Raw genomic sequence first — 15,037 nt, 5'->3', positions numbered from 1 at the left:
AATTGTTAATATTTGTATTATCTTCATTAATTGTTAATAAAAAAAATTATAAATCGTTGCACGTATTTAAATGACATTTTCAAATTCGTAATTGCGCATTTATATGTAAAGCAATATTTAATAAACGCTCTAATATTTGCACCTGCATGTTTGAATAAAAAATAGCATAATTTTTGAAAGACAAATTAAAATTATTTTTTCCGATAAGTGAAAAAAAAAATTTCATGTTAACAATCATCCAATATTTACAATAATCCCACCTTTATGTTTTAAATGAGCTGCGTTTCTTTTTTAAAAAGCAATTCAAAGAAAACATATTACCTTTAAGTTTTACTTTACATAATTGAAACATACGCTTTGTGATAGACAAAAGCGCCTCCATTGTAAACTTATTTAAAGCCAACCGAGGAAGGGCACAACAAATAAGAATTATACTATATGTAAACAAAGAAGGGTGAAAAAGCGCCAAATGGCAATAAGGCGAGGGAATATATTAAATATGGAAATTTTTGTTCTACTTCCTTGGCGATTGCAGAGGATATCTCCTGATGAAAAAGGTTGCTCAATTTGTAATTCGCTAAAATGAATGAATATCAAATGAGCAACAACCCCCCCTCCCGAACATTCGAACACAATGAAAAAAAATGAAAATTATACTTAAGGGGAAATTTTCACTACCAGCGATTTTCTGTCGGGTTTGTGAATATTGCATAATCGCTCGGTTGGCTTATTTTTCTCTACTTGCATGGGGATGTGGATAAAGGGGGTTTAGAGGGGATAAGAGAATAGTGGTAATAATCGGGGAGGGGTTGTTGTGGCTTCGGTGTTCTGTTTTTCGAACTTTTTTGGAATATGTAATGAGAGAATGATTTCCGACGTATATAAACGTTGTAGGGCTGGGCGAATTAGTAGACATATTTTACCACGCGTTTATTTTCGGAATAAGTGTCATTAGGAGAGATGAGGTGTTTAAAATGACACTAAAATAACTGTTTTTTTCCCCTTTATTAATTATACATCGTGGAATAAAATATTTAATTGTTACGATTTCCGTGTTGTGAGTAATGATTTTAAATAATATGTGTTTAAGCAAAAAGCGATTTTTGTTTATTAAGTATGAACTCAAAAAAGTAAAACTGAATGCTGAATATAAAAAAAAAATATATTTTATAATTGTTACATTTTTTATATTTCCAAGCGTTATTCATTGCATTAGTTATGTTATTAGGGGTTTACTTAGAAGAAAGTTTGATCCGTTAACCTTTTGCTGCAGATTAGACACTGGCGTTCCCTTTATGTATTTTTTTCGAACTCTATAACTGCAAGCTAATATATATTTTGGTATTTTTAATTATTAAAAGCATTATAATCGTTACTAAAGGAAAGTGTTAGATTATGAAAATCACATTTAAAATATTAAATCCTAAAAGAGTAGTTTCTTTTTTTTAAATTCATATTCAAAAATTTATCAATAATTCATTTTATAAACAAAAGGAATTTCTCTTAGATTTAAATAATTACAAATAATTACAAGTTCGAAAAATTAGTGTTTAGAAGTAAGCTGTTTTTGAGAATTTTTACCTTTATCGTAGAAAAAGACACCTGTGTCTCATGCTGTATTTCATAANTAAATAATATGTGTTTAAGCAAAAAGCGATTTTTGTTTATTAAGTATGAACTCAAAAAAGTAAAACTTAATGCTGAATATAAAAAAAAAAATATTTTATAATTGTTACGTTTTTTTATATTTCCAAGCATTATTCATTGCATTAGTTATGCTATTAGGGGTCTACTTAGAAGAAATTTTGATCCGTTAACCTTTTGCTGCAGATTAGACACTGGTGTTCCCTTTATGTATTTTTTTCGAACTCTATAACTGCAAGCTAATATATATTTTGGTATTTTTAATTATTAAAAGCATTATAATCGTTACTAAAGGAAAGTGTTAGATTATAAAAATCACATTTAAAATATTAAATCCTAAAAGAGTAGTTTCTTTTTTTTTAAATTCATATTCAAAAATTTATCAATAATTCATTTTATAAATAAAAGGAATTTCTCTTGGATTTAAATAATTACAAAAAATTACAAATTCGAAAAATTGGTGTTTAGAAGTGAGTTGTTTTTTGAGAATTTTTACCTTTATCGTAGAAAAAGACACCGGTGTCTCATGCTGTATTTCATAATAACCATAAATTATTAAAATGCGAAGTACAATATTTTTTTAACTTATTTTAGTCTGAATTAATGCAAAGTAGTAAAAAAGTATGAAAAAAGTTTTAGCAAAAAAATTTACGACTAAGGGATAATGACTCTTCAAATTATTTTACCATAGAAACCATCTCTTCGTGAATTATTTTAACATAGAAACCATCTCTTCATAAATTATTTTGCCATGCAAACCATCTCTTCGTAAATTATTTTACTATAGAAACCATCTTTCCATAAATTATTTTACCATAGAAACCATCTCTTCATGAATTATTTTAACATAGAAACCATCTCTTCATAAATTATTTTACCATGCAAACCATCTCTTCGTAAATTATTTTACTATAGAAACCATCTTTCCATAAATTATTTTACAATAGAAACCATCTTTTCTCAAATTCTTTTACCATAGAAACGAATCCTTCACAAAATATTTATTTTAAAAAAATGCACGCTTCACATATTTCTTTTATTAAAGTGTGGTAGACTCCTCATTCCTCAGTGGTAGATGGATCATGAGGTAGAGTCCCTTTGCTGTCAGGCTTTCATGGTTCTCCTCTTCATACAACTCGAATGCGGGGTTTTTTTTCCATCGAAAAGTCTTCCAAGAAGGTAAATTTTCTCCCAATACTTGATCCTGGAGTTCCCTTGTCTTTTGGATTGGGTTCAAAATTAAAGGCTGCGGCGTTACTTATTGGTAATCATACACCCACAATTTGGCCGGCCGTAAAGGACGGTTATAAAATAAAATAAAAATTAACAATTGCTATTAGTTTGTATAAAATGTTTTATGAGAAAATCACTTTTAAATTTGATAAGATACTTCTGAAAAATGTGTTGAAAAGTTTCATAGATGCATTAAATTTAAACAAATAAATAAATAACAACATACTAAGTATGCGCATATTTTACTATTGTATATGTATTTTTAATAACATCTTTTAGTAAACTTATTTTGAACTAAAAACAATAAGCCAAAACTCCTTAAAATAGAAATACACACAATATTTTCAATCAATTTTGAGAAAAAGTAAATCGTGAGCAGAAATGGAGCAACCATGTAGTTCTGCAACAAAATAAATTCCGAAATAATAATAAAAAAAGTAATGTAGGTAATGTAATATACAAAGGGGTAACATTTTTCTAACAAACAGAATTGTAAGTGGAAACTACCGATTGATTTTTTTTTTCTCTCGCATCGAAAATTTAATGAATGAAACTTGTATCAAAGTGTTTACTTTTCTTCATTTTTTGCGACGGTATGTTTTTACTATAAGATCTCAACATAAGATTTCGAGAAAAGATTGTATTAGAGAGAGCATTTCACTTATGAAGGAGCCAGGGACTTATGTCCAACATGAAGAACCCTCTTCAAAGTATGATCCCCTATGAGAAGAGAAATTCTAAGCAGAGAAAACAATTTTAATTACTAGGGAATGTACTAACTCTCGTCACCACTGTACCTAAAAATAAAAACGGACATTCTGCATACCAAAAATTGGGGGACAATCGCTAAACAAAGAGACAATTGGCAATATTTTTCGAGAAGACCAGAGCCCACCCAGGGACATGCAACTGAAAAATAGTTTATTTTCTTTTAATCTACATATTTCTAAGTAAAAATCACAGTTTCTTCCATTATTTAAAGCTTGAGCATCAGGTGATTAAACTGCAAACACTGTAAAAAGAAATACGAAACAAATTACGGTAAAAAGTTCTTTTTGCCATAAAATCCATTTTTGCCAAAACATGGTGCGGAACAAAATATTTTGTATACTGTAATTTTTGCACTAATTATAAACAGAAAATCATTGAATCCCTATCAACCTCTTTCTTCTCACTCCCGTGAAAATGAAGGGGCGAGGTTTCGTCCTCTATTTCTCGCTCCCGTGATATTGACGGACTGGAGTGTTCAGTAGTAACGCGCCAATNGCACCAATAAAAATAATACTAATTCATTTCTTGTGCCCGGAAAATATTTTATTTCTCATTTTACACACCAGATGGCAGTACCAAGATATTTTTAAGGTAATTGTATGTAGTTAGTTTATTTTAAACTAGATGTCAGCACTAATCAAATACGGGTATTTGGCAAAATAGGCACTTTTATGACCGTTTTCTTGAAAATTAACCGATCGTTCAGGGGCTAACTAAAAAATATTGTTGTAAAATATCGGTGATGTTAACATTTTGCAACACACCGAAAAAAGAGAAATGGAAAAAGAGAAATTCGCCTTTTAGCGGGTTTGATGTTTGGATGATTTGCAAAGTGTGAATGCTCACTCTAACCTTATTCCTGGCGTAAGATCTAAGTAATGTGTACTTATTTGCCGTGAAAACGGTACATATTAAGCTGTTTCTCTCTGAGTTTTGGCTTTGTTGTTTTGTTAGTTCCTTTAACAAATTAAGCTCAAAAGTTTGATGAACGGACGGTGTAACAGAAAGTGCTTAATCTGAAGTACTTTTTTTTCTATTTTTCTTATTATCCCATTTTTATTTAGTTTCTTTTTTAAAAAAATCTAAGAAAATATGAACGAATTTTGTTGAATGCTTTTTTTCTCTTTTTTTTGGAAGTGTAAAAGAAAAAAATAGAGATGGGTAGCTTTTCAGATGTTTTTTCGAAGATAAAAGAAAGAATAAATCCAGCTATGGGGGGTAAGAGGGCGGCGAGTAGGACTTTTGGATTGTTGCGGGTAAGAAAAGAAATTAGATGACGCCTTAAGAAAAGAAGTCGGACGATATTTGTCACTATTTTAAACGATTTCCCATTTTTTGAAAGACGAGCTTCAGGACAAATAGTCTGTTTGACAAATTCTGTTATTCACAGTTGGGGGAGAAAGAAAAACTTTTGTTCGAAAATACTATTTTTTTATTTATATATATCTATACCATATGATCTTAATTGATCTCTCCTTTTGTGGACTGCTGCTTTGTCAGATTTTTGTACTTCTATTTATATGTTTTTAGCTAATTTTTTTAAACTACCTTTAACTTTTTATTGCTAAAAAATTTTATTGGTGAATTAAAGTTTATAGAACTTTTTGAAAATGTCATTTAATTTGTTTTATCCGCCACATTTAGAAGAATATTTTTTATAGGAATCATCGCAACGCATAACATGAATAATCATCTTGTATGTTCTAAATCGTATCATCATAATGTGTATCATGTATCATCATAATGTATACTCGATGATTTAAAAACTTCATTTGCTTAAAAATTTTGAAAACGGTAATTAAATTTGACATTTTTCCAGCTCTCAAAAATAGGCGCACGATCTCACGACTCCGGGAAGAAAGTGATTTGAAACTGAAAACGTAAAAACGCAAACGAAAAATAAAGATGAAGATGAAAAACAACAAACTAGAAAAACCAAGTTAGCCGAGAATAAAATGAAGTTGAAAAACAACTCCAGTAGAACCGCAGTGGCCGAGTGAGGTAAATCAGAGGAAAATGTTGTTAATCAATGAGTCATTACCGTGACTTGAATACATTTTCAGAGATGGGCCATCATCCCGAAAGTATTCAGACTCAAAAATAATCAGGTTAACATTTATTAAAACGCCGTGGTGACTGGAATTTGTAGATAGCTGCATCAATACTTAATACAATACTTGTCAGAAATGCTTGATAAAACGCTGCAATTATGGTACGAAATATTTTTTATTAAGTTTGATTTTCATATTACGGCATTTTTTTTTCAATAAAATCTCTCCAGTTTCTTGCATATATTCCTCTGGCTCAAAATCTTTAATTTTTTGTTGCTTCTATCTTTTCTAAGTTTAAGTTTTGAGCTGAATTAATGAGAAAGTATAATTTGAGTAGAAATCGAGTTTAATATTGTAATGGAAATATGTGAATCAAACGAAAATTGAACTTTTTTTTGTGCATACTTTCATTCACTAAATGATGAAAAAATACCAATCTCTTTGACACCAACAAAGAATTTTTTTACTGTATCTAGAATCGTAACTAAGCTTAAATTCTGAGACCCAAAAAAGAATGAAAATAAATTTGTGTGGAAATTGTTTTTAGAATCTTTACTAATTTTTAATTCTCAGACCCAAAAAAGAATGAGAATAAATTTGTGTGGAAATCGTTTTTCGAATCTTTACTGATTTTTAATTCTCAGACCCAAAAAAGAATGAAAATAAATTTGTGTGGAAATCGTTTTTAGAATCTTTATTAATTTTTAATTCTCAGACCCAAAAAAGAATGAAAATAAATTTGTGTGGAAATCGTTTTTAGAATCTTTATTAATTTTTAATTCTCAGACCCAAAAAAGGATGAAAATAAATTTGCGTGGAAATCGTTTTTAGAATCTTTACTAATTTTTAATTCTCAGACCTAAAAAAGAATGAAAATAAATTTGCGTGAAAATCGTTTTTAGAATCTTAACTAATTTTTAATTTTCAGACCCAAAAAGGAATGAAAATAAATTTGTGTGGATATCGTTTTTAGAATCTTAACTAATTTTTAATTCTCAGACCCAAAAAAGGATGAAAATAAATTTGCGTGGAAATCGTTTTTAGAATCTTTACTAATTTTAAATTATGACGCCCGAAAAAGGATGAAAATAAATTTGTGTGGAAATCGTTTTTAGAATTTTTACTAATAAGTACAGTTGGAGTAAAAATGTCGTTATCAAAAAAATATTAAATATATAGAACAGAAAGAATCGTACAAATTCTTCGTACACCCTTTCCTTTATTAGATGAAAGAATATCCATTCCTTTGAAGCAAAATTTTGAAATTACTTACTGAATCTTAAATCTTTATGTTTAAGTTCTGAGATTTATCAATGAAGGAAAATGTACAACTTGTATAGAAACAAACATGTGTACACAACTTGTATAGAATTAAAAATTTGAGATTTATTAATGAATGAAAAAAATTACAGAAATCACTTTTAATATTATAAAGAAAAAATTATAGATTCCCTCGAATTAGTATGTTTAGCCAGAATAATAAGAAATTCCTTTGACGAATAAAAATTCCTTTTTCGTCAAATACGAAATTTCTTGCTGAATCAAGAATCTTTACCAAGATTATATTTTGCGGTCCATTAATGAATGAAAAAGTACAGTTTGTATAAAAATCGTTTTCAATATTATGAAGGAAAAATTTTCGAATAAATCGGAAAAGAAATCGTACTTATTCTTTCAACATCTTTTCAATGTAAGTGATGCAAGAATGAAATCGAATGAAAAAAAAGTTCTATGACCCCCTCTTTAGCTTACCGATACATATATTTTGTTCGACTTCCTTTTCTAACATGACTTCCAGATCTTAAACTCCTCGCTTTGTTCTCTCTTTTTCCATCGAAAATCCAAAACCGATTTAGCTCTCTTCACTTCAGTTCGATTCATGCAGTTTGGTGGTCTAGATTACAAATCACCTCGTTTTAAAGACGAGCGAATCGTGAATACCAGGGTCATAATCATATAAATCGGATTTAGACGGGAATCGCGGGGCAGAAGGGTTTCTTTTCAAGTTGTAAAGGGAAATTCTGAATGGACGAAAGCTTTTAAGATTTTTCCTTCCTGAAAGTGGTTTCTCTGGAAATTGCGTTAAGTTCGTACAAATCCCCCTCTGCCATTTGTACAAAAGAGGAAATGTCCTGTTGCCAGTTGTCGGAAACAAATGTTCACTCCTGGAGCTGTGTCTATAAATTAGTCCTGACTCGAAATTCTTGTAATCGTTTTGAAAGGGTGCTCTTCCAAAAGGAAGTGTCGTATCGTTTGTGAATTGCTTCCATAGGAATAACCTATTTAACGAAATGGATAGTGTTGGTTTATAAAGAGTGGATCAGAATTCTAGTCAAATGATGTTTTTCGAGAATTTATCGTTTGGGCTCTTAGTAACTTGGAATTTTAATCTATTGTTAAGTAGGTCTGATTGTGAAGGATTCAAAAAATACTTCCCGATTTCATGATGTGTTTCGAACATTATAGTTAGCTTCAAGAAAAAAAAGAACGTGACTGGCTTTTGAAAAATATCTTTTTTTCCCAACAAAACTCTCAAAATTGCTGTCATAAAAATAAAATAAAAAATTATCTAAAAGTTATAAATACTTTCAAAAAATATTTTTGTTTCTCGTAAAAGTTTGCTTTGATTTTTCATCGAATTTAGTTTCAAATTATGTTGTTTGTTGACTACGTGATAATATCGGTCTAATAGCCATCAGTTGATAAAAGCATTGAGTTTTTCCGGTATTTTTTAATATAAATATTGCTTTTGTCGCAATGCAGATAAAACAATTTGTACATTCGAGCGATGAACTATTTGATATTTTCCGTGATATATGCTGCTTACGTCACAATATATGACTTTTTAAATGTTTACTGAGCAAAGCATTGAGCTGTACCGATATTTTTTTGTAATTAATTTATGCATTGTAGTGCCATTTTAATTAAATGACCCGCAAAAGAAAACCTTTGTGGTGTTTGGTATCGTTATGCTCTATACCAGTGGTTCTTAACCTTTTTCAGCCGCGACCCAAATTTGAGAAATATGTTCATGTCGCGACCCAAAAAAAAAGTCAAAATTAGGCTTAGTAAGCCACAATGACTTCTTCTAGGAGGTGTTGGTATTACTTATTACATGGTGTATTACTAACTTTTTTGGTTCGACTCAGCGCGACCCAAGAAATATGCTTCACGACCCAATTTTGGGTCGCGACCCATAGGTTAAGAACCGCTGCTCTATACGATGTCATCTTAATTTAATGTTCGTAAGTCAAAACATTGAACTGTTCCGTTATCTTGGGCGTCCTAATCTCTTGCACTTTAACAATTTGTTTCTCAAAACTTAGAGTTGTTTTGATATCTCAGAATTTTAAAAAAGTTTTACTTCTAATGCTAAGTCCACAATATAATATCTGATACAGGCTTTCCAGAAATGATTTAAATTTTTTTCTAACATGATGTTTAGTACTTGGTAGGGTAAGCTAATGCCATATTATAATGTTCTATTGCAGGATAGCATATTACAAACATTTCTAGAAAAACAGAAATTATTCGAGGAAGCAACTATGCGACTATAATATTTAGTGACTACTGCTTCAATTCCTGATCATTTTTGGATGTCACATTTCAAAACTTTTCAGATTCTTGCAACTGGTCTTATATTCTTTATGCATTCTACCTCCTATTGGACAAACCTATTAAAAACTTATATACATATTGGACGCTTGTATTAAATTTTTTTTGGTAAATTAATAATGTGCTATATGTGGTTTTCCGAACTGAATTCACTTTAAATGATGTCCCTTTAAATGATTCGTTTCGTGATTCTTAGTCCTGAATGTAGTTCGAATTCTGCTATGTCAGTTTAAATAACTCTTTTCGTAATTTTCAGAACATAACGCATTTTGAATTCTACTATGCCAGTTTAATTAGTTCTTTTCCTGATTTTAAAATAACCAGAACCAATTTATCTCCACCTCAAAGCTACTAATTGATTCGAACTTCTCAATTTACTTTTAAAACTCAGTTAAGAGGAGATTCCGTTCTAAGTCTCCCATGGCAATCGATCATAATGAATAAACACCCCCAAATACTTCTTATTAAATACCTCCAAAGTACACTACCGAATCGATGCAGACACGGGTCGATTTGTCCATGGAATCAACAATGTCCATTCATACATTATTCAAGAGGATTCGGGTTGCAGCAAACGGACACCATCCATACACAGACTTCCATAGATTGTGAAGGGGGGGGATGTCTGCGATATGGGTGGGAAGGGTTACATGTTGCACCAACCCCTGGTTGAGAGAGAAAATCATGCATATTTATTACCTTCGTCCTTTCCACAAACGCAGATAACTTAGTCTTGTGTGATATGGAACGAACCTTTCGAAGAATTAGCGATTCGCTCCTCTTAACAGAATTCCCTCCAGATTTTGGCAAAAGAGTTTCTGGAATTTTAGAACGAACCGCGGGGCATTTATGTGCAAACACGAGATCTAAAAGGGCTGGGCTGTACATCGGAATATATATTCGTCGTGAAAATTGATATCTCTATTTGGTGTTTGAAGTTATTCCGAGTAAATATTCGAGGGTTGAAATCAATTTTTAATGAAAAGGTAATATTTTCTGCAACTAATGAGTTTCCGTACGTTTCATGTTCTAGTACTGTTCGAATAGGTCAAATGACCTAATTGGTCAAAATTAGATTCTTTATGAAGAAAATATTTAATTGGTTAGAGCACCCCAAGAAAGGTATTCCAAATGTTACAAAGAAAATATTTTATTGGTTGGAACAGTCCCAGGAAGGTACTTCAAATGTCACGAAGGAAATATTTTATTGGTTAGAACAGCTCAAGAAAGGTACCCTAAATTTTGCGAAGAAAATACTTTATTTGATAGAATAGGTCGAGGAAGGTATTCCAAATGTTACGAAGAAACTTTTAAATGGGTAAAATAGTCCAAGAAAGGTATCTTAACTGTTACGAAGGAAATATTTTATGGGTTAGAACAGCCCAAGGAAGGTTCTCCAAATTTTACGAAGAAAGTACTTCATTACGTAGAATAAGCCTATCAAGATGTTCTAATTATTAAGAAGAAAATATTTTATTTGATGGAGAAACCAGCATTCAAGGTGTATCGAAGAGAAACATTTTTAAAATATTTTATTTTATAGAACGGGTCTTGTTTTCGAAGTGTCACGTGAAAAATAATTTATTGGATAAAACAAGCAAAATATCGCAACAATTTCATAAAAGTTGTTTTGTTTTTTTTTTAAATTTTCTTTTCTTCCATCGATACAAAATTTTCTGATAGTTGCTAAGTAACAGCCTCTGAAAAATAATTTACCTTAACTGTGTGGAGTGCTTCTTTGTAAGTAATGGAAATTTACATTAAAATTGCATTTTGTTAACCGTGATGTTAACCTTATTCTCGATCTGCCATTTATTAAGAAATTTTTGCGCATGCGTTGTAGAACTTAAATAAGTTTAGCGTTTCGGAAATTGCAAATCCGCAATGCTAAATCTCTCGAGTATCTATGAAATAAATTTGAAACTAGAAACTGAAACTAGAACTAGAAACTATGTTTTTACTGCTAGAGGGTTAAAGTACTCGAAATTTACAATAAGATTTTTTTAACTAGGAAATTTCTATTTCTTCAAGAAAAATTAATAAAATTCTAGGCACTGATTTCTTTTTCTTTCCACGACTTATTTCTGAAAAGCTTATTGATTATAAACAAATTGAAAGAACTTTTATAATAATAAAAAAATTCTCTTTTGATATAATTTTGAACTTTGACAGCTTAAAATACACATAATATTTTTATTTGTTTATTTTCTATCTATTTTCTTTAAGTACTTTCTTTTTAGCAATTTTTGTAGAGATCGGGGGAAAAAAATCTGTAACCCCAAAGATGAGTACTTTTTTTTCTTCTTTGATGGTGTTTTCAATCACTGCTGTTTGCCCTTGGGGGAAGAAGTAGTATTATCTCTCTTTGGCTTTTTCTCGCCAACCCCCTCGGTTCATCATTCTTCGCCAATTTTTTATAGATAGAAACTTCTTCAGTGAGGGGATATTACTGACTTGAAAAGACCAGATAAAGAGTCTCAATTGTAACTCATATATTTTTTTTTTGTTTCCTTTTGTGTATAGATATAGATTTCAATTCGGAAATTTTGGACGTTTTTTTATTTTTTAATCATCAAAGCTATTGTTGTATTAAATCGTTTAACCCGATTGTGCGTTTTTGGCATCGTTTTTCATTTTCTCCCTCTTCGCCAACAAAGAAGTTTTTCGTAAAAAAAAGGAGAGAAAAAACTCTTTTTTTTTTTAATATCCTTGAATTAAATTCTATTATCTCTTTATATGTATTGAGATAATCTTAAGGGTATATGATATGTATTGAGATAGTCTTGAGGGTATGATATGTTTTGAGATAGTCTTAAGGGTTTAAAAAAAATTATTGTTAATTATTTAAGTTAAATTTATTCTGAAAAAAAAAACCCAATAAATGGAAAATATAAATATTTGAGGAATGTAGTTTTTACGACATTTTCACAGAAGATTTTTTTTTAAAATATTGTTTCTATACAAAACATTTATCCGATTTTTTTTTAAATCATGTAAACCTTCATTTCTGCTTATGTAAGAAAAAACGGTTTTTTTTAATTAATTGATGTAAATATTAATTAGAATATTTTATTTACTTTAGTAATACTGAACCCATAATAATACCATTATAAACCTATCAAAATTTTCGAACATGTATTTTCAATAGGACAATGTAATTTAATTTAAAATCAAAAAACTTTGACAAATGCTAATAACTTTTATAAACCTTTATTGCTATATTATTTATTTCGTGAAAATATAAAACATTACTTTTTTTTTCTTTGCTGCTTTTTATGTTTTTTTTTAATATGTTTGCTTTACATGTATAATTTTATGCATTGTTTTTAAGTTTAACTTTTTTTCAATTATTAACTCTAATTATCACGATAGCGTTTTATTCCACAAATAAAGTAAATTATTAAGCATAGTTACAAGATGTTAAAAGAGTAGATTTAAAAATTCTTTTAGCATTTCTACACTATTCCAGAAGTCGTTTCACATTATAGCCGTAACATTACATTCTTATAACCGTATGAATCGAGATCCATAGAAGAATTTCTATAGCCTATATTTATCTTGCCATAATACTGTGTAGATAATAACGATCTATTCATATATTTTCATACATCAAAAATACGATTGAAGAGTAGTATGAAATGTTTGTGAAAACCAATTTCTATATATTTGCTCTCCCCGTTACATTGATAACTATGACGGGATATATTTTTATAGTGTCCTATTTATGCATCAAAAACTATTTTGATGTATCAGGGTTAAAGCCTGGAAATCTCAGTGAATTTGAAACAGAGATCAAAGAAGTTGCGAAAAAAATGAAAATTTTTCTTCAAACTTGAAGCTTTTTTTTCAATGTTTTCAACTTTTAAGTGTTTTTTCGTTTCCTTAGGAAGCACTCATATACTAAGAATATGTTTGGTACCTAATAGTGGTATTGTGGTTTAAATGATTTTTTCTAATTGATTCACCTGAAATTACTGCATATACTGCAAAATTATTACTTTGAATGGGCAGGTAAGATATAAGAAAAAATTGTTTTCCAGAAACTAATTATAAACCCTGTATAATCCATAAATTAATTATGAACCGTGAAAAATTTGAACTTAAGCATAATAACTTTAAAATGAAATCTAATGCAAATTTAAGTTACATAGATCTCTTTAGGAGAAATTAGTGTATTCTCAAGTGCATATTCACAAATATAGGACCTTACTTTCCCATCCATCATCATCATAGTTGGCCTGACAGCCCAATGTGGGCCAATGCCTTTCTCCGAAGATTTCTCCTTAACGACTTCCGATTTATCTTTGATCTTCAATTATTTTCATTAATTGCAAGAAAATCAGACTCCACCGAGTCAGCTCATCTTAACCGTGGCCTTCCCCGCTTTCTTGTTCCAGTGAATCTAAAAATAAGTATCTTTTTTTTATCGTATTGTCATCACGCATTCAAATCACGTGGGCCACCGAATTCATTTTATTTATTTTTATGTATTTAATAATATCGGGTTGTGCTTATAAATCTTGTTCAGTTCAAAGTTAAATCTCCTTCTCCAGTTATTGTTTTTATTTTCGCCACCAAGTTATACTCCGCAAAATCCTTCTCTCAAATATTGCGATGCAATTTTCCTCCAGTTTTGTCACTGTCCAAGCTTCAGAAGCGTATGTCAAGACTGGCCTGACAAGAGTTTTGTAAGTTAAGAACTTTGTTTTTCTGGAAAGAAATCCATAATTCACAAAAATTGAAACCTGACAGAGTTTAAATAAAAAAAAATCTGAATAGATCTTTTTCAAACTCTCAAAAGTAGGATTTTTTACTGAAAGGCTACAGAAATTCATGGTTTTTGCAAAAATCTTAACAAGTGGACACTATTTTTCACGAATTAAAAGAAAATTATGAGTAGAAGTTTCTGAAATTGACATAAAGTCTGAAAAGAGATACATGTTATGATCACATAAACACTCTTAGAGNAAGTACAAGTAAAAGTACTAAATTAAAAAAGTAACGAAGTACAAGTAAAAGTACGTACTTTTTACTTGTACCGGCGGTACAAGTAACGAAAGTAAAAGTACTGCCATGTATGCATGTTATGATCACATAAACATTCTTAGAGAGTATCATAAAGCTCATGATAATTGTTGAATTTATCTTAACCCTTTGCTTACGGCGCTTAGTAATGATGATGCTGGTCCACCTGTTATACCAGCCGTCAGCAAAAGGTTAATTTCAGAATTTTATTTTTGAAACACATATATTTATGTTATTTATGCCTTTAATTCTATTTGATTTTTATATTCTATTTTTGCAGAACATGTCCGTGAATTCAACTGTGGTAGACTTTTTTATAGAACATTTTTCTTGGATCTTCGACGAGATACGCTCTACGTCGGTGCTATGTAAGTCAATTATATTTATCTATCATTTAACATTTAACCATTTATCTTTATATATTTTTTTCACATATGCTGGCTGTTTCGTATTAAACTATTCCTTAAATAAACAATTTAGCAATCCTTCTCAACAGTTGCGTCAATAAAGTAAACACATCAGGGGTTCCAAATTAATCAATGTCCAATAATTCTGGATGTAATAATTCTGGATATAATTTATCAAATACGAAAAGGTCGTATTTGATAACACCAGTGTACTTCGCAACTAAGTTTGTATCTCCATAAAAATACAAAAGTTAAACAATTCTAAACTTAAAGAAAGAAATTATATATATA

At 30.0% G+C, this 15,037-nt stretch overlaps 1 protein-coding gene across 2 annotated transcripts in view; it reads left to right on the top strand.

The window, feature by feature from the left end:
* Positions 1-15,037, top strand: part of LOC110282721 (semaphorin-2A) — a 535,140-nt gene that overhangs the window by 322,138 nt on the left and 197,965 nt on the right. For both annotated transcript variants that reach the window (XM_043041275.2, XM_043041274.2), the window contains exon 2: positions 14,620-14,707. In XM_043041275.2, coding sequence (XP_042897209.1) covers positions 14,620-14,707 — 88 coding nt within the window. The remainder of the gene's footprint in view (positions 1-14,619; positions 14,708-15,037) is intronic.

The sequence above is a fragment of the Parasteatoda tepidariorum genome, chromosome 10 (assembly GCF_043381705.1).
Source record: "Parasteatoda tepidariorum isolate YZ-2023 chromosome 10, CAS_Ptep_4.0, whole genome shotgun sequence".
In the NCBI taxonomy this organism is placed as follows: Eukaryota; Metazoa; Arthropoda; class Arachnida; order Araneae; family Theridiidae; genus Parasteatoda; species Parasteatoda tepidariorum.
The sequence above is the reverse complement of the archived record's forward strand: the minus strand, read 5'-3'. Positions and strand labels throughout refer to the sequence as shown.